This window comes from Mytilus trossulus, chromosome 9 (assembly GCF_036588685.1).
Source record: "Mytilus trossulus isolate FHL-02 chromosome 9, PNRI_Mtr1.1.1.hap1, whole genome shotgun sequence".
NCBI classification, from domain to species: Eukaryota; Metazoa; Mollusca; class Bivalvia; order Mytilida; family Mytilidae; genus Mytilus; species Mytilus trossulus.
Window position 1 is genome coordinate 33,497,093 of NC_086381.1, and position 21,637 is coordinate 33,518,729.

At 32.1% G+C, this 21,637-nt stretch overlaps 1 protein-coding gene across 3 annotated transcripts in view; it reads left to right on the plus strand.

The window, feature by feature from the left end:
* LOC134685601 (uncharacterized) overlaps window positions 1-21,637 on the plus strand; it is a 61,612-nt gene that overhangs the window by 1,168 nt on the left and 38,807 nt on the right. For 2 of the 3 annotated variants that reach the window (XM_063545503.1, XM_063545502.1), the window contains exon 2: window positions 6,935-7,176. In XM_063545503.1, the coding sequence (XP_063401573.1) occupies window positions 7,057-7,176 (120 nt within the window). In that variant the 5' untranslated portion in view covers window positions 6,935-7,056. Of the gene's footprint in view, window positions 1-6,934; window positions 7,177-16,794; window positions 18,480-21,637 lie in introns of those variants that run through there. The other variant, XM_063545504.1, reaches the window with a different exon arrangement.

Consider the following 21,637-nt stretch of genomic DNA (forward strand, 5'->3'; position numbering starts at 1 on the left):
CGGTTAATTTACTTTTCCATGGAGTGTCTTCCGTGCGCATGATGGTATAGGACTTAAGTGTTACTAGGACTGTTTTTATGATTCTTTGAAGAACATTTATAGTGGAATACCTTTTTTTGAGACAATATCAATTTGTTTAGTAATACAGAATGGCCTGTGTATTTTGACATCTAGATAGTTTACATATAGTCAACTTCCTCAGTTATGGTCGTGTATTTTGTAGTTTGTTTTACATGGTTTCTGTTTTGTTGTTACTTTTTAGACTAGACATTTTAGGGGGGGGGGGTCTACACAATGGAGACCTGTTACATCAAAACGAGGTAATTGCCTTTTTCATAATGTTAAAGCTGAAATCAGAAATTTTGATATCTATAAAAACCCAATATGGAAATGTTTTTGTTTTTGTCTGCTAAAACTACATTTAAATTCAACAATCCTATGTTTTGTTTACTATGAAAAGTATACATTGTAATTGGAATGTCTGTCAATTGTATGATTTAAACAAAATATTACGTAGGTTTTCTGTGTTTAAATTAAATATCTTGAAGCTACAGACTTTACCGAGATTTAAATTTTGAAAGTTAAATTACAAGTTTTAATGTTTATTTCATTTAAATTGCCTTTTTTCATGTAAACATCTTTTGCCTCTTAGATTTTTTCCTCGAAATCATGACATTTTACAGTCCATATCTTAAAGAAAAAACAAGTTTTAATGCAATATATGCATCTAGTGTATCTATTGTATATCCTATAAGTTAAACACTTATTTGAAAGAGTAAGATTAGAGGGAATTGGTATTTGATGAAAAAAAGAATGAAATAAACAAAACTAATCATCGTTAAAAGAATTTATGCATATAATGTAACTGCTTGTTAGTAACAAGACTCAATTTGGGAAAGGCATGAACAAATCTGATGACCAACCACATAATCCTCGCAGAGGAGCCAGTAGTTCAGAAATAAAGTCGTTGGTTCATGTCTTTCATATTTGTAATTCGTTTATTGTTTTGTTATAAATCAGGCTGTTAGTTTTCTCACTTAAATTGTTTCACATTTTTCATATCGTTTTTTTTTATATCCGACTATACGGTATGGGTTTTTATTATTATTGAGAGGTGGCCTATTATTGCTTACTTCTACTTCAATTTCACTCTATGGATAGTTGTATGTATGGATATATGGCGAGTACGGGTACATTTCCTGGACTCAATAATTAGGGTATAATTGGACCCGACAATAGTCAAATGGTTCAAATAACTGTATATCTAAATCAAACGTCATTGCTGCATTTTATCCAAATTCGCAAACCATAAGGGAATATACCTATTGTAGTCATAAACTGAAAATTTATATTTAAACTGTACATTTAAACAACATGTCCTTGGATTTACATGCTGAAATTTAAATTAAAAGTCAATTATAAGGATGAAAAAATAGAGTTTTCATATTTACGTTTGAACTATCATATAGGGTCCAATTAAAAAAAAACGGAAATAAGATACCACTAAAATAAATAACAATGGACCTTCTGTAAGGAGACCATAAATAAGTTCGAATTACTAATACTTAAATGGCATAGAAATTTATGGAACGCCATGACTGTCTTCTGATGTTGATTGTTTAATATGTTCGGTGCTTTATCCATTTTATTCAGTAGTATGTATATTATGTTCAGTAGTATGTATATTATGTTCAGTAGATATCCCATTATGTTCAGTAGTTATTACATTATGTTCAGTAGTTTTGACATTATATTCGGTGCTTTTGGTTATTATGTTCAGTAGTTTCATTATTATATGCAGTGGTATCTAAATTATGTTCGGTACTTCTGACGTTATATTTAGTACATTTTTCATTATGTTCAGTACTTTCGACATTATGTTCAGTAGATTCAATGTTATTTGCAGTTCATTATGTAATACCTTCAGTAGTCCCGGTTTCTTTATATTCAGTAGACTATTCATTATGTTCAGTAAAAGCATCGGTATTATATTCGGTTCGTTCAACTTTATGTTCAGTGGTTGTATCATTATGATGATGTAGTAAAAGTCAATAACGGAAATTGTCGGAAAAAAACGAACGCTGATATTTTTGACGGACGTTTTATTCATGAATACCTTTACGTGATTGAATGAAAATGGAAGAAATGGAAGCAGTTTTAAATCGGTGTGGTTTACGTTCCCAAGTTGGCATTTTCCACCAGGAAAAAATAACTCCTGACTTAATTTGTAAGTTGTCGCTAAAATATTTCGCATATTTAAGTATGAACTACAGGAGAAAAATAATGGAATGAAGAAAAGCTTGTGTACATTTCAGCAGCATTATTAGGACTAAGAATTATAACCAGTTTTTCATTCCCTAAAGAAGCACTGAAATCCCTGCTTGAAATCGATTTAACTGTTATGGAAATTCGTGAGATATTTGGTGTATCGGAGAGTACAATATATCGGAATATGAAAATGTATAATTTGAGTAAACTTGAATTTTCTAACATTTCTGACAAGGATTTAGATGCTGTTATTGCAAAACAGGTAGTGGAATTTCCTTGCTATGGAGTGATTCTTCTAAAGCAGATATTAGCCCAACAAAACATTAAGGTTTGTTCCAAAACCCCAGTCCTATATTGGATATTTTTAAGCACTAGTATGTTCCTGATCCATTTCCAGGCTTGACGATGTGGATATGATAATTACAGACATTTAAAATAGATCTGAAAATCACGATATCTGATACGATCAACATTGATTTAGTTGGAATTGTTGACATTATCAATATGTTAAAATCAAATAAAGATCTGGTACAGATATTATTAGCCATAGTATGCTTAAAATGTGTTCTGAAAGAAGCAAGATCGCTTCATTAATCAAATACTGATTGACTTATGTTATTGTTGGACTATCAATGCATTTGAATGGGGACATGTAGTTGGAACCCCCTCTCCTTTTTTGATCTTGGTTAGGACCCCCTTTTTAAAATGGCTGGATCCGCCCCTGATCTTTTTTTGATAATTCTAGGTCAGAATTTTCGTTGCTTTGGATGAGTTGTCATCTATAATTTCACATGACCTGAATAATTTCAAGTAGGGGGTTAAAATTTAAAGTGCCCCTCCCCCTTGTATTTTGATAGTGAAGTTAACCCCCGGGTAGACCTCTGTTTGCCGCCTGTGTGTGGGTCATATTACAACATAATTAAGATGCGGAAAGTTCGGATTAGGCGGTTTCCCAAATTGCATAGATTTCGGAACACGTTACATCATATTTGAATATATTATACCAAATGGTCAAAATTAATCATTCATGTGATTTGTTCTGGGATGTTTGCAAAATTTCAATGGAAGCAAGTTCTAGGCATGGAAGAAAGACCATTCACAATTTGTTTCACATTTGTTTTTTTCTCTCTTTTAATTACCTAATACATGTAGTATATTAACCTTTCAAATGTAGAATTCATAAGATAAAAAAGTACCCTGTGGAACCCCCCCCCCCTTTTGTGCTCGCAATTTCTAACCCTCGTATTAAGCTTTTCCATTCCAACTAAAATTTAAAAAAATGCTTTTTAACCGATCTATTTATGTACCGGATCGGCAACTTTATCATTTATTTAATCAGAAAATCTACAATGCCATTATAAACATGTTGTTTGCTAGGAGTCTCTCCCCCCCCCCCCCCCAAACCCAAGAAGAAGGAAATAGCCTTGCTCCAAGATACTATTTTCCTGTATCACATGGAGCTTGAATTAGAATAAATACGTAGTATGGAAAAAGGAACTACAGTTCGAAACACAAAGTCCGAAGGCACCTATCAGAATAAAAAGAAGGTTTGTTTTGGCAAAGCTGCCGAGGTAAGGCTCTCTATGTAAATATACATGAAATATTTGACACTTTCCTTGTCATTTCTATGAATAAACACCCTATCTCTAACATGCTAAGAAAATTCCGGTAAACCACCTACGGCACCCATTAGTAGTTAACGATTTGATTTCTTTCAAATAGTTAATGTATGCATGACCTGTATGTTCGTGTCGCCTAAAACACGGCCATATACCACTGAAATGGTCAATGTAAAAACAAAGATTTCTGCGTATGATTGCCAATGAGACAACTCTTCACACTGAGTGATCAAAATGACACAGAAATTAACAACTATAGGTCACCTTACGGCCTTCAACAATGAACACAGCCCATACTGCAATTCAGCTATAAAACAATTAAAACGAATTAACTAATGCCGTATTAGTGATGAAAAACAAATATGTAACACACCAACAAACGACAACCAATGAATTACAGGCTCCTGGTTGAAGACAGACACATTATCATATATACAGAATATACGACGCTGATAGACATGTTAGCGGGATCTCAACCCTAACATGAGATTGTGATGTAAAAGTACAACACAAGTAAGAACGTAATAACGAACTTTAATCAAATTACTGAAGTACTGAACATCGGCGGAATGACCGCATCGTCAAGCCGGGAAAGGGACCAGGAACATACTAGTGTTTAAAAATATTCAATTTAGGACTGAGGTTTTGGAATAAACCTTAATGTTTTGTTGGGCGACTATCTGCTTTAGAAGAATCACTCCACAGCAAGGAAATTCCACTACCTGTTTTGCAATAACAGCATCTAAATCCTCGTCAGAAATGTTAGAAAATTCAAGTTTACTCAAATTATACATTTTCATATTCCGATAAATTGTACTCTCCGATACACTAAACATCTCACTAATTTCCATAACAGTTAAGTGATCTTAAATCGATTTCAAGCAAGGATTCCAGTGCTTCTTTGGGAATGAAAAACTTGTTATAATTCTTAGTCAAAATATTGCTGCTGAAATGTACACAAGCTATTCTTCATTCCATTATTTTTCTCCTGTCGTTCATACCTAAATATGCGAAATATTGTAGCGACAACTTACAAATTAAGTCAGGAGTTATTTTTTCCTGGTGGAAAATGCCAACTTGGGAACGTAAACCACACCGATTTAAAACTGCTTTTATTTCTTCCATTTTCATTCAATCACACGTAAAGGTATTCATGAATAAAACGTCCGCCAAAAATATCCGCGTTCGTTTTTTTCCGACAATTTCCGTCATTGACTTCCCGACTTTCACTACATCATCATAATGATACAACCACTGAACATAAAGTTGAACGAACCGAATATAATACCGATGCTTTTACTGAACATAATGAATAATCTACTGAATATAAAGAAACCGGGACTACTGAAGGTATTACATAATGTACTGCAAATAATATTGAATCTACTGAACATAATGTCAAAAGTACTGAACATAATGAAAAATGTACTGAATAGAAAGTCAGAAGTACCGAACATAATTTAGATACCCCTGCATATAATAATGAAACTACTGAACATAATAATCAAAGCACCGAATATAATGTCAAAACTACTGAACATAATGTAATAACTACTGAACATAATGTAATAACTACTGAACATAATGTAATAACTACTGAACATAATGTAATAACTACTGAACATAATGTAATAACTACTGAACATAATGGGATATCTACTGAACATAATATACATACTACTGAATATAATGGATAAAGCACCGAACATATTAAACAATCAACATCAGAAGACAGTCATGGCGTTCCATAGAAATTAATCAAATTGTAAATAGGATAGACTGAATCTTAATAAATAAATAAACTTATATTTATACTCGTTTGAAAAGGATTTAATTTTCTATAAAAGAATCTTTAAATAGTCAAATTCAGATGTATTAATGTTCTCATAAACTGCACATGAAAAAAAAATTAGTTTAATGATATTTATGTCGATACGCAAATACATTTAAATCGTATTCTAATCATGAGGTTGACATATCAGTTTGGAGGAGCATGCTTTGTTCAGGTTAAAAACCCGCAAAATACTTCAATGTGAAAATTATAAGATTATGCGAGACTGAATGGAGAAATTGAATATTCTCCCTACGTGTATTAATTTTAAAAGGAAATTTGCTACTGGAAGACATCCTGATTTGTAAAATCTGGAAATCTTTACAGTGCGATGATGCAATTCCTTTGCTCGTTCTATTCATGGAAGGATTATTTACAGACTCAAGCATTCTATAATGTTATACAAACGTCTAACATACATTTCGACTTGTATGATCTTTATATATACAATTGTTTGACATACTTTTCGATTTGTCTGAACTATCTTTACAAAAGTTTAACATACATTCCGACTTGTATGAACTATCTATACAAAAGTTTAACATACATTCCGACTTGTATGAACTATCTATACAAAAGTTTGACTTGAATGTGCTCTATGTACAAATAGTATAACTCTTTTAAGCTGTACTTTTACTTCTATTTTTTCTAGAGCCAGGCAAAATTACTGCCCTATTATTGTTTACAAATAGATTTTAATATGCTTATTCTTGTCTCAAAGTGTTTGTAATATTGCCCGCTGGGCATTTAATATATCAATAGTTACTAAGGTCAATGTTTGTTTTGATATGTTGTAAGTTGATGATTTTGTGTTATTTATTTTTTTAATTACAAGTCTATTGTCTAGATTAATATATGATCGGTCTGTTATTGTTTTTTTTATCATATTATCCTTATTTGAATAGAAATCCTTATTCTTCTTTTCATAGCACGATCTATTATCCATCATTTAATTGTACATCTAATATTTTATCTCTGCAAAAAGCATCTATTTCTATAGAATATCGGTGTCATACCATACATCAGAGTCGCACTTCAAAACATGCTTATACTCGAAACTATGTATCAAAATACATAAACAAGACTTTTAATGACTGAAATGGGGATTGTATTATAACATTTAAATAAAACTTAGTAAATAGATGCAATAAAAAGATAAACCACATAAAACTCAATTTCATTTTAGTTTATTTGTTTAATTCTTTTGTTGAAATAGGTAGCAAGAATGCACAAGAAATTAAACTGTAAAAACTGGATATGTTCCAACTGTAACCAAAATCCCATTAAAAACCAGATATTGTCAATAGCTGACTAGAGGTCAATACTAAACAACAGACCATGGAGGAACTGGCTATTTCATCCCTTGGACGTAGACCTACGTATTTAGAAGAAAAAGAGCATACGTTCTTCAGCCACAAGTCACCTTCTATATTATCAATAACAGGCAATTCATTGAAGGTAAGTCAAATAAGGCAGTTCCACTTGATTTATGCCCTATCTATGGGCATTATGTTTTCTGGTCTGTGCGTCCGTCCGTTCGTCGTACCGTTCGTCCGTCTGTCCCGCTTCAGGTTAACGTTTTTGGTCGAGGTAATTTTTGATGAAGTTGAAGTCCGATTAACTTGTAACTTAGTATACATGTTCCCTATTAAATGATCTTTCTAATCTTAATGCCAAATTAGAGATTTCCCCCCATTTTCACTCTTCACTGAACATAGAAAATGATAGTGCGGATGGGGCATCTGTGTACTGGGGACACATTCTTGTTACAGGAAGATGTTGGCCAGAAAATGATTCTAAAACCCACAAAACTGAAACAAAATAAGGTGGACATAAGGGAAATGTTGCTATGGTATATATATACCGTCTTAGGAATTGTTGAAAATATCTAAATTATGAGAGAGATTACCATTATTTTAATAATTTCAATAGCAAAACCATAACCTATAATATTGTCTTTTAGAACTAAATAGTCACTTCGTTTGTATTTGAGGTCAAACAGTCATGAACCGGTACATAAGGATAAGTTCAGACAAATCAAAAGCACCCTTTTTACACCCATATAATTTATCTGAGAATATTCTATTAGGTCTTTTTTTGTCTCTAGTGGATAGTTGTCTGATTGCCAATTCATTTCAATGTTTTATGTTCCGTGATAAACTTTGCATTGGCGGATCCAGGGGGGTCCGGGGGTAGGAATCCCCCTTTTTTAGCTCACCGGGCCCGAAGGGCCAAGTGAGCTTTTCTCATCACTTGGCGTCCGTCGTCCGTCGTCCGTCGTCTGTCGTCCGGCGTTAACTTTTACAAAAATCTTCTCCTCTGAAACTACTGGGCCAAATTAAACCAAACTTGGCCACAATCATCATTGATGTATCTTGATTAATATTTGTGTTTTTTTTACCCGGCCAACCAACCAAGATGACCGCCATGATTAAAAATAGAACATAGGGGTAAAATGCAGTTTTTGGCTTATAACTCAAAAACCAAAGCATTTAGAGCAAATCTGACATGTGGTAAAAATGTTTATCAGGTCAAGATCTATCCACCCTGAAATATTCAGATGAATCAGACAACCCATTGTTGGGTTGATGCCCCTTAATTGGTAATTTTAAGGAAATTTTACTGTTTTTTGTTATTATCTTGAATATTCTTATAGATGGAGATAAACTGTAAACAACAATAATGTTCAGCAAAGTAAGATTTACAAATAAGTCAACATGACCAAAATGGTCAGTTGACCCCTTTAGGAGTTATTGCCCTTTATAGTAAATTTTTAACCATTTTTCGTAAATCTTAGTTAACTTGTACAAAAATCTTCTTCTCTGAAACTACTGGACAAATTTCACCAAACATATCCAGAATCATTATTAGTTTAAAACTTGTGTTTTGTGACCTGGCAAACCAACCAAGATGGCCGCTACGGCTAAAAATAGAACATAGGGGTAAAATGCAGTTTTTGGCTTATAACTCAAAAACCAAAGCATTTAGAGCAAATCTAATAACGGGTAAAATTTTTCATCTGGTCAAGATCTATCTGCCCTGAAAATTTCAGATGAATCGGACAACTCTTTGTTAGGTTACTGCCCCTAAATTGGTAATTTTAAGGAAATTTTGCTGTTTTGGGTTATTATCTTGAAAATTATTATAGATAGAGATAAACTGTAAGCAGCAATAATGTACAGCAATTTAAGACTAAAAAATAAGTCAAAATGACCAAAATGGTCAATTGACCCCCTAAGAAGTTATTGTCCTATATAATCAATTTTTAGCAATTTTTATAAAATTTGTAAATTTTTACTAACATTTTCCACTGAAACTACACGGACAAGTTCATTATAGATAGGGATAATTGTAAGCAGCAAGAATGTTCAGTAAAGTAAGATGTACAAACACATCACAATCACCTAAACACAATTTTGTCATGAACTGTCTGCTTCCTTTGTTTAATTCACATATACCAAGGTGAGCGACACAGGCTCTTTAGAGCCTCTAGTTTGATTGGCCGATCAATGCATTTGAATGGGGACATATAGTTGGACCCCCCCCCCCTTTTATTTTGTCCTGGGTTGGGAAACCCCCTTTTAAAAATGGCTGGATCCGCCCCTGCTTTGCCATTACAGATCATTTGTAGGACTCGAGTTGAGAGGGTGTGAGCCTGATCATTTTTCTGAGCGACCATTTGTATTCCCTACTTATACTTCGGAGCGTTATTTTTTTCAGTCTGTGTGTCCGTATATTCGTCCGTTCGTTCGTCCGTCTGTCCCGCTTCAGGATATAGTTTTTGGTGATTTTTTTTTGGCCAAGGGAGGTTTTGATAAAGTTGAAGTCCTATCAAGTTCCCTATGATATGTATAATGTTTCTAACCTTATGCCAAACTAAAAGCAGAGCATAGGCCCAAACCTTACAGTAAGCTATAAAGGGCTCCAAAATAACTAGTGTATAACAATTCAAACAGGAAAACCAAGTAAATATTTCATATCACATTTGAAGTTAAGATAATTTTTAATGATTTATTACAAAGGAAAAGAATTTTTTCAAAGATTTAAATTTTCCAAAATTAAAATATATATTGAAAATTTGCCAAAATGGCATACTCATTAAAAAAACCAGTATCAAATGTAGTTGATTTAATGTGAAGAGGTCGGCTTATTTCCCTTTATCTGGGTGTAACCATCAAATTTATATAAATTTCCTTTGTTGTTTTCTTAACATATAACCTATGCACCTAAGCTTTATTGCAAAAAAAATATTGGGCGAAATGATAATGTCAACAAAGTTTACCAGTTTTCTTCTTATTAACCTTGTATCTGCAGGTTAAAAACTTTGTTTCACATGTTTTCAAAAAAGTTCGATTGAAGTTTAGCAAAGTGAAAATATTTTTAAAATGAGTTGGTTTACGATTTTTACAACATTAGGGAGTGAAACAAAAGAAAAGAAAAAATGCGCTGGTGACCGAGTTGTTCTGGAAACTGTTCACACTCATTCGAATGCATGATCAATAGGTTCACAAATAAGTTGACAAATTATTTTTTTTTAGGTAATCATGCATACGTGTATGAGAAATCTTATTAAAACTCCTGTATTGCAAGCGCTTTCAAATATTCGACTTTAAACTCTTAAAAGATATAGGAAGATGTAGTGTGAGTGCCAAGGAGACAACTCTCAATCCAAATAATAATTTATAAAAAGTAAACCATTAAAGTTTATAAATGCTGATTTTTTTTCACAATTTATACTAAGGTACCGTAACAACTTTATCATGCAAATACACTTTTGACAAGTTTGAATTTTAAAATGTTGCTCTTCTTTTAACTTTCTTTTCGGTTATAAACATGTTCCGGCATTTTTAAACACCCATGCTTCTCAATGCGATAATCTTGACTAGCTACTGTGAAATATTTTTTCTTGTCAATGGCAGACATAGTCGAATTGTTAGAGAGTCGGGTTACATTACCTTAGCTGTATTTGGCAATACTTTTCGGAAATTTGGTCCGCAATGCTCTTTAACTTTGTACTTTATTTTGCATTTTTAACTTTTTTGGATTCGAGTGTCACTGATGAGTCTTTTTTAGACGAAACGTGCGTCTGGTGTATATACTCAATTTAGTCCTGGTATCTACGATGAGTTTATTTATAAGTTATCCCATACTTATGATCTGTAGTGTTGCTTCATAAGAACTCTCAAAAGAAGATTTGTAATAAACTCTCATAGTTCGTCATTTGTTGACACTTATTTAGGGATCCTTGAGAATCATACAGAATGCAGATATGATAGTGTTAATATTTTAAGCAAACAAGATGCAAAATTTGATTTAAACAATAGCGATTTTATATCATCTAGTGCTTTAAAAGATCCATGGATCTTTTACCTACAACAGACGACTCTAAACACGTGCCATGACCTTTATTTCTTGGAACGTTCAATTTTGTTATATAAAAAAGAAGATGTGGTATGATTGCCAATGAGACAACTATCCACAAAAGACCAAAATGACACAAACATTAACAATTATAGGTCACCGTACGGCCTTCAACAATGAGCAAAGCCCATACCGCATATAGTCAGCTATAAAAGGCCCCGATAAGACAATGTAAAACAATTCAAACGAGAAAACTAACGGCCTTATTTATGTAAAAAAATGAATGAAAAACAAATATGTAACACATAAACTAACGTCAACCACTGAATTACAGGCACATACAACATAAATAATGTGGCGGGGTTAAACATGTTAGCGGGATGTCCACATGAATAAGGTCGTTATAAATAGGGTCTCTTCCTCATCAGTCCTTGTACCATTATATTTCTTTCTTTTTTCTATTTTCACTGAGACAAAATCAGTCGTTTTCTTCAATCGTTTATTTTCCTTGGATAGGGATATGCTCCGGCAACTGTTTGGTTATTTCTTATACAAATCATTTGCTTTATAGCATACATAATAGAAGAAAATGTAGGACTTTTAAAAATATTTGCATTACTTCCCTTTATTCAGTAAAATCATTGTTATACATGTACTTATAAACCACTGGTAAATACTATGGACACGATAAATGTTTGTACATGAATTTATAAAAAAAACACGTTTTTAATACTTTAAGGAGTCGTATTGATACAAAACATGGCTAGAATTGTGACATGTAATCGAAATAATTCTTTTTTCCGTTGATACAATACTAAAATTGTCTATAGTTGGACATTTAAAGCATCGATTATACTCATCAGTGGTATGATTGATAATGTTTAAGTTTGTTTTGGTGATACAGGTTTATTGTCAAGTAATTTGTATTCTCATTTAGGCCAACTGTCCATCTTTGAAATGGGTTCCTCTTTAAAATTCGCTAGAATAATTGAACAATAAAAGAGATCGTTGTCCTTTTCTATAAAACATTTTTTGTTTTGCAGAAATTAGTTGATTTTAGTTTTAATCTTAATCGACACATTTCATAAATTATTTTGCAAAATGGTCTTTAATATCAGTCACTTGTACATGTCATTTTACTCCCTGTCTTAAGGTTTAGCAATATATGTTTCTGCTTTATTCATTTAAAATTGAACAATATATAAGGGAAACCTTATTTCCGAATACCTTAGTAGTATTGTATTACTGTATTTATATGTGTATGTTATACGGTAGGTACAGGATTTTTTTAAAAATAAAACATGTTTAAAGTAAAATTAAACAGTCTAACAATAAAGCGTGCCATGTAAATAAAGACAACAGTAGTATACCGCTGTTCAATACTAACAAATCGATTAAGCAAAAACAAATCCGGATCAGAAACCAAAATCAAGGGAAACACATTACTAGTAACTGTAAGAATACACAATGTTCTTTCTTTCTATAACTGTAGTTCGTGCTGAATATAAATTTGTTAAAACGCTCAGTTGAGTCTCGTGTCTTATTTTTAGTATATATATAGCATTGATTCTATGGCATAGACAAAGGTAAGACATGTTTATCACTTTTGTCAGAATCCAGTAGATACTCAGTTTGATTTTTTATTGGTATAATGTCATTTATAAGGCAAACAGGTTTAAGAATAGTTCTAATGGACTTCATTTATGTTATCATAAACTTATTTATTGTATATACTTACAGGTTACAATTTTCTATTATACAATGCATATGCCATATAAGGGTTGATATCGATTCGGTTTTTTTTCTATATCATAAATGTGTTTACAATTATCTGTGATCATTCACAACGTCATCTGTGTCTGCATTTCAATGGGTATACACTATGTCATCCTGTTTTGTGTTAATATGGACATACCTAGTTCATTTTTTCTGTGTTAATATGTGTCTACTCTCTGTTCTCATTTTCCGTTTCTAAGCAGACGTTGTTTTGAAAAATCAGTACAGAAGCCATCAATAATGTTTTATCCATTGCGCTACCTCATGACCGCTTGTATTAACTGCTATACATAGAGATACGGTGACTTTCTTTTCCAAGCATATGTGTTTGTGTAAGTTTAAACTCGCAAAACTTAATATGCTGATGTTAGATCTATGGTATACTATAATGAGTTCACTTACAACATTTTTTATGAATATGTGCGAGTTGGAACTTGAAAGATAACATTGAATCTTTTCATTATTGGAAACCTTAGACAGAATTATTGATGCCTTGATGGCGTTCATTGCGTACATTGCAATTTCAACAATGTCTACCTTATCCATCCATGGCATCAGAAATCAAGAAAGATATTGGAGAAATGTTTGTCCACCTTTGGCCAATATTTTTTTTTCTAAGAAACCACAAACGAGCAATTGAAATGCATCGATAGCCTTTCTCAGTTTGCATCATCTCTTGTCTGTATGTCTGTGTTCAATCTTTATATTTATATAACAGATTTTATTTTGTGGGACTTCTTTTCTGTTCTTTATCCTCCCCTTTCTTGTTTTCTCTACACCAGTGGGTCGATGCCACTGCTGTTTGACGTTTCGTCCCCGATGGTACCACCAGCCCAGTATTCAGCACTTCTTTGTAAGATGAATATAAATAATATGTTGGTTTTTTTTTAAATTTCCTGTTACAAACTTTGAATTTTTCGAAAAAATAAGGATTTTCTAATCCCTGAAATAGATTACCTTAGCCGTATTTAGCACAACTTTTTTGTAATTTTTGGTCCTCAATGCTATTTAATGCTCTTCAATTTTGTACTTGTTTTGCTTGATACCTATTTTGATCTGATCGTCATAGATGAGTCTTACGTGGACGAAACGCGCGCCTGTCGTACTAAATTAGAATCCTGTTGCCGTTGATAACTGTTTGACGGTATTTTCAATTCTTAGACTTTGAATCTGAAAACGGTACATGTTTGAATTTGATAATCAAATGCATCATTTCTTTTCATTTATCGGTAATTCGTATATTTTTCTCTTTGATCTTACTGTCGAGTATCAACGTACTGGCTGTATCACTGAAAATATTCTAGGCAATACATTGTGTGACGTCATAATTACCGATAAACAAGAAAAATAGGTAGTTTCGTTTTCGATACTTACAATATCATGTGGAATATCTTGAACTCGCCCTAACGGGCTCGTCTAGATATTCCACATGATATAGTCAGTATCAAAAACGAAACTACCTATTATTCTATATATATCTGTTTCTTAAAACTATATGGGACTACATCCTATACAAATTGGGTTTGTTACACTATTTGCCATTCTATTGAGAAATACAATAACGTGAAAGTATCATGTCTATTCCTGTTTAAATTTCCTAGAATTTCCTTCAATAAAATTGTTTACACCCGGATATCACTTAATTGTAATAAATAAACCAACATGACATTGACACACATAATGGTATAGCATACAATAGATGTCTTCAGTTCACCAGGAAGTTATTCTATAATAAGAAATATCCCTCATGCATCACTATACTTTCTTCTCAAGCTTGTGTTATATATATATGCTAATTCGGTTATATAACCTCCTGAATGATTTTAAGTTTTCAAATATTTGCATTACTGAAACGACATCATTTGTTGAAATCCTGATCTGATATTGGCACCTTTACTTCAATGGCGGATAGGTATCACCAGCCAATAGGGCAGTGCTTCGATACGCACATGGCAGTATGGATAAAGTATTAATTAAAGTTTTCAGTGCTCAAAGTCTTGCCAAAATATATTTTTGTCATTGCAAACAGCTTCATTGGTAGTTACATTATATAATTTTCAAATATTGTGCCCTCGAGCATCACTGTAAAAATGTCATTTGTCGATATGTCGATGCAATGGTGATAGAGAAATAGGTACTGTTTATTTTAATATGGTTGTTCAGCGTCACATATGAATTCATTCGAATTACAAATCTGCTGGAAAAAAAACCAATAAAAGACTCGGAAAGTTGTAGACAAGCACGAGGAACTTCTAATTTATTGAAACTGTTAATTAGTCTATCAACATGTTTTTTTGCTAAAACGTAATAAAGAAGGTTATTCCATTACATAAAAATTATCCAGAATTTCTTGATTTTTTTGTTTGAAATCCAGCCATTAGCCTCTAGATGTCTTTTGATTTCCTTTCGTTTCGTTCTTGCTTCATATACCCAAAATCGCGTTTTATGCATATTCAATAACCACCTGGATGTAGCCCAAATACCTGACTCATAAAAAACATTTACTACTACATTTGCATTATGCAATAAAGCTGCACAATGTTTGCATTTTATTAGAAAAATCATAACTCCTTTGACGAAACATTTAACGTTTATTCATACTACTTTCTTTGACAAGTTGGTTGATTTAAATCAATTTTCGTAAATGATAGATAGACAATTGAAAACATTCCCGCATCCCTTTCCGTAGTGAATGTATATGTATTCATTTCCAAATTGTCATAGCTTTTGTTTTTCATTTTTGGTGTATATCAGTTTCGTTGGTAACCACTCAACAACTCAATATTCAGTCCTTCAAATTCCCATTTTAACAAATATAAATACCAACTGTCCTAAGTTTGGACATTATTTGCATAATTGTCTTGATTTATTGTGATCAGAATGTCATTATAGCAAAGTATATAAGGCTTTCATATCTAGTATTTTTTTAAATCAAGTTTTTTTGTTGCATTTGTTTGCATATTGTCAAATGACAGCAACATCAATTAAAAAGTAAATTATGTATAATTGATAGCAGGTGCTCTTCCAATACACAGAGGACTAAATCATCATCATGCACAATAATAGTCTTAATTGTACCACAAATAGTTATCTCATTAGAAATCATTTGGAAATCAAATAGAAATCAATTAAACTAATAGGTTATCCGATGGTATTAAGTCTATTGTGTAACGAGATATAAATAAATCAGGACTTTGGTTGTGATCAGAACGGCGAAAAACTTCATAATCATCGTATCATGAAATGAAATTAGGAAGTTTTGTATATAATCTATTAAATTTCATTGGATATTAATGTGGGGAAATTTGAAATTTAAAGGTCCTTGAAGAAACTGTTTAATTTAATGTATAAATTACTCAATATACTTTCCCTCATCACAAAAACACCGTTGTTCAGTGTTTATTTCGTTCATATAAAATTTTGACGGTTTTTTCTATGCCCCTATTGTTCGTAGTCATACATATTTGTTATAAACACGCACACATGGAGTCACTGTAAATGTTGACATTGCTAAAAAGGAGAAGTAATTCCATCAAGTCCGTTCCGCCTATTTGTTGATCAAGTATTATACGGAAGCTTGCAGTTTCTTAAAAAGTATTCAAAGCCACATGTGAAGCTTTGGTTAATAATTGTCTGATCATTTAGCTTCCCATATCTGACAGAGGCATTTATCAATTATTTTTAAACATTTAACGCTGTTATCGTTTGATACAGTACGTGAATTTAAAGTTGCTTAAGGACTATCCAGACAAAAGAAAAAGCATCCAGCATCTCGGAAGCTCGTATCGCATAGCTTGACTAAGAAGTTTGTACTTATTTCATGGAGAAAAAGATAAAGCAATATTTGAGATTATTTTTTGGAATTTGGTACACATTGGAGAATACACCCACGAAAGTTATTAATTATTGATATATAAAAGTTATTTGGACTCTAGATACTAAGTTGACATAGTCATTTGTTCACAGTAATATAGCCAGGACAAAAGAAAATTGATAAATCTCTTTAATAGTTGTTTTTGTGAAACGTGCAATAGATGATTTTACAAACGGATTTAATATTAAAAATACAGTTTGAAAAGAAGACATGACAGTCGTCAAAAAGAAGCTAGCAACGGAATAATTTCTTCCGGAATCGTACGAAACTAAATAATTACAAACGGCACGATAGTTTTATTGATGAACAGGAATCGAATCTTTTTGACATAACTATGCAGTAAAGTTATAAAAAGGATTAGTCTTGTGAATGATAGTCTTATTTCTTCTCATACCCGAAAAGAATTTATTATACCACCAATTTTATCTTCACACAGGAGAAGAGATACCCTGTTGACATCACTCACTTTGTTTGAAAAAACTACTGCACACAGATTAAAATATTTAATCAAGACAACAGTTTCCTAATACTGGATAAATGTTTATCATTGAAGTTAGTTTATTTATAGAGTACCCCGGATGTCAAGTGTTGGGTAAACAATCTATTGACTGTTTTATGGACTCTTTACTGGGTTCATTGTTTAACCGTTTGGTTTCTATATAAAACACGCTTGTTTGTTGAACATCTTCCAGGCCATAATCCGCTTTAGGGTCATCTTCTGTGTGTAATCTTCTTTTAGAATCGTGGAGTTAATTTGTCTAATTGAGGGATTGGTGAAGAGTCAAGTGGTCTTGTGTACACTGTATAGACAACTTTCCTGTTATGACATTGATTCCATAGATTTGGATTAAAAACACTGTTCTTTTTTTAAAACTTCTACATGACCATTATAATCCTAGGAGTCTGTATATAATGGTTTGACTAATAACCGAAAGATTCATATGGAAATGAACAGCGCTAGCAGTAAAACCGGATAGTTATCTTCTGTTTTCTTTAAACGTCTTGGGAATATATTCTCTACCATAGATATTGTTGAATTGACTTAAGTTTTTGATATGAATGCCATGTGATAAGCACCTTATACAGATCTACTCGTGGAATACAAAGAGAAAAGATTAGAAGCTAACAACATTTTACTTCGCGCTTCAACAAACTGATGTTCGTGTTTCTATTTGTTACAAAACACTCGATATATTAGTATCAAACATATGCAAAAGACATGTATAACATATCGTTTCATCAGTATTTAATAGTGCAAAAAGACAGTCCCATCTAAAAAAAAAACCTCTCCGGTTTGGATTCGTGTCTCCGTATTTACTTTAAACGCTGTGGTATAACATTACAGATTATGTTAACATATTTTGTAATTTGATGCAAACTTTTTAAGTGTGTAAACATTTTACCTACATCAAAGAACATTTATATGCACATCACCAGTATAAAAAGTGGAAATCAAATAATTGCATTAAAAACAAAACGTTGACCATCGATTTAAATCTGATAGCACTGATCCGACAAATTTGAACAATAAGTATATTATAATTGAGTAAACAATTTGAAAAGTATCTCAATATATATTGAGGACACCATTTAAAACTGATGTGATCGGTGGAAGAGATGTTGAACACGCAGTAGGATAACAAATTTTATTACTCATAAGATGGAAGAATTTCCGTACTTTATAAAAGCAAGGTCTAAAGTAAAAGTAACTACAACAGTTCCACGTGGATGGGAACCAAAAAAGAAAAAGGTAGGATTAAAATCCGTTTCAAATTATATTATTTTATACTTGTTTGGTGGAAAGAGAATACCTTGATTTGTCGATAAACGTATCTTTATAAAACTTTAAACAACAGAGCACTTATAGTAAAGTGCTGCATTTGAAATTTTCCTTTATTGCTGTTTTACATTATGTTGGGTTTTGACATGATTTGATAAGCTAAGATATGTTTCTATCAATAAATAGTATATTTCATATTCATATAAGGGTATAAATTAAAGAAATTGAAAAGTATAGTCGATAGGAAAGTAACCGTGCAATACAATAAAAGAAAAAAAGCATTTGTCCGCCTGGCCCAAGTCAGGAGCCTCTGGCCTTTGTTTTTGTTTAGGGGCCAACTGAAGCACGACTCCAGGTGCGGAATTTTCTCGCTGTATTGAAGACCCGTTGGTGGCCTTCAGCTGTTTTCTGCTCTTTGGTCGGGATGTTGTCTCTTTGACACATTCCCATTTCCATTCTCAATTTTAACAGATATGTGACCAAATCACAATAATGAACAAGTGTGTAAACCCTGTGACAATCTATAAATAACCCTTTTCCTAATTCCGAAGATCTGCTGTTAAGTATCTAGGGCAACAAAATTCAGTGATACAAACAAAGACAATCTCCAATGTTCAATAATTTGGACCGGTCCATCATCAGACAAGATATATTATTTACTTAGTGCACCTTGATATACTTTTCTTTGTCATATAACAACAGATACAGATTGAAATGTTCAATGACAATAAAATCAATGAAGATAACAGCACTGTCTTATTGGCCTATACAACCCCATAGTATTGTCTGTTACCTATTAGAATATAAATATATAATATCGGTACAAAAGACTTTTATTGAAAAGACAAAATACATTAAAATTTTATATTTCCCTAAGTCATGATCATAAAATTTAAAAAACGTTGTCATTTAAATCGAATTGCACAAATTTTACAAAGAAAGTTTTCAGTGTATAAATGGTATCTATAGAGAATTCAAATCAATTTCTCATTTTCACCAGTCTTAGCAACGGAAATCAAATAAAGTAAAGTAGTTGCACCCTCAAGGCCAATATATTCTGAATATTTTACAGACGTACATTTTATTGAATCCTTTTAAAAATATGTATGTTGGCTTGTTCTGTATGACTTTATATACACGTATACAGAAAAGTGTGTACCTATATTTATTATATTTTTTGGGGGGCTTTTGCCATTGGGACAGATATCTTCATCACTTCATTTAGCAACATGTTACGGTTTAACTGTTTTAAAAATATTCTTGACTGTAACCTAGGGATATATGTTTCGATATCAACAAATGCTAGTTGTTAAAGATTGTGTTTGCTATACCCAACAGCTTGCATTTTGGGTGTCACTAGAAAAATATGGTCCATTCTAGAGCACCAAATTTCAACCTTATTTTGTAAGGATTATGATTAAGCATCTTCAGGTTTTCTGTTACATTTCTATTGACTGTAGCTTGTGTTTCAACTTTTTTTTATCCACGATGTTCCCTCTTTCAGCAACCTATGATTTTTATTGCTCTTAGGTATCTGTGAACTTTATTTTGTAATCTCTAGAACAACTCAATTTAGTGTCGTAACGAAAACATTTTTATTTTGTATTTTTTATATAAACTATCATGTGGTGGGAACGATTCTTTTCAAACATTTACTGAAAATGTTACTCCGAATCAATCTCACCTCTAATCGAAACGTGTCTTCATGTCAACATATAAGACAAGCTACCATATACAGGGCTTCGTTTAATATCGTAGCGGCTATGTAGTGCTACGTAGATTTTGACATTTGAAAGTGTAGCTATAGACTAGTTGTTACATAGATATTGATAGCAGCTATGTAGCTGCTACGATATTGAACTCGGTCCTGGTTTGTTCACATTTTTCAAGGCTGTTTGGTTCCATATAAATGCTTACCACTTTTATTTGAACTTTGATGGATAGTTGTCTTATTGCCAATCATACATCTTCTCCTTATTCTTATTTTGGAATACGAACTCTGAATGATCAAAATGGGGAAAGACAAACAATACACAAATCTTTTAAATGTTTTCATTTTAAAATCATATGGATTATACGATTAATAAGATTTTTAATCACTGAAAATGTCAGACTCGAGATAATAAGGAGGTCTTGAAATGTCAAATATATTTATTTTGTTAACAAGGTGTCAAAAACTTCATTTCAACGCAAACTATAATTTCAAAACAAGTGATTATAGAAAAAAGTAATAATTGATTGTCGGAAAAATATAATTCATTTAGTAACTAAGGGAGAACTGGTACAGAAATTGGTGTATCCCACTCTACCAGTTTCCAAATCAGGCTATTAAACGTGAAAATAAATTATATAGTTATATTTTTTAGAAATAAGTTATTTGAGTAATCAAAAACAAGTTTTACAGAATTGTGTTTCAGCGATTATCTATTTCTTTAATCGCAATGAAGTTTGCAAATATTAAAACAAATAGCATAACCAAAACTGAAGTATCATGATCCCTTGAAATGTATTGGATGATTCTTACTGCGACAAACACAACATTTTAAGAAGGGTTAAATACAAGAATTTAGAAAACTATTATTTTTCCAAGTTATCCCATGTATAATTAGTTCACTTTTACAATTTAATTGTGTAAATAATAGTGATGGTTAATCAATTTCGTTTTATTTGAACAAATTTCAATGGATTGAGAGTTGTCTTTTTTTATTAGCCTTCCGTGTAACTATAAAAAAGAATTGATATTTGGGGAATAACTATATGAGATTATAGTCGATACTAAAGATACAATACTGTTGTCATATCTATAAAGCTAACACTTTTTGGCATAAATATTGAATTACTCATAGAGTATATGCATCGGAAATAAATTCATTAGTTGTTGGCATGGTTCAGTTATGTTCTTCTCGTATATTTCTCATAGGATTTTGTCTAATTCTTAGTCCGTTTCTGTGTGTGTTACATTTTAATGTTGTGTCGTTGTTCTCCTCTTATATTTAATGCGTTTCCCTCAGTTTTAGTTTGTTACCACGATTTTGTTTTTTGTCCATGGGATTATGAGTTTTGAACAGCGGTATACTACTGTTGCCTTTATTTATGATGGTATGATACTAAACACCTAACAGAACGAA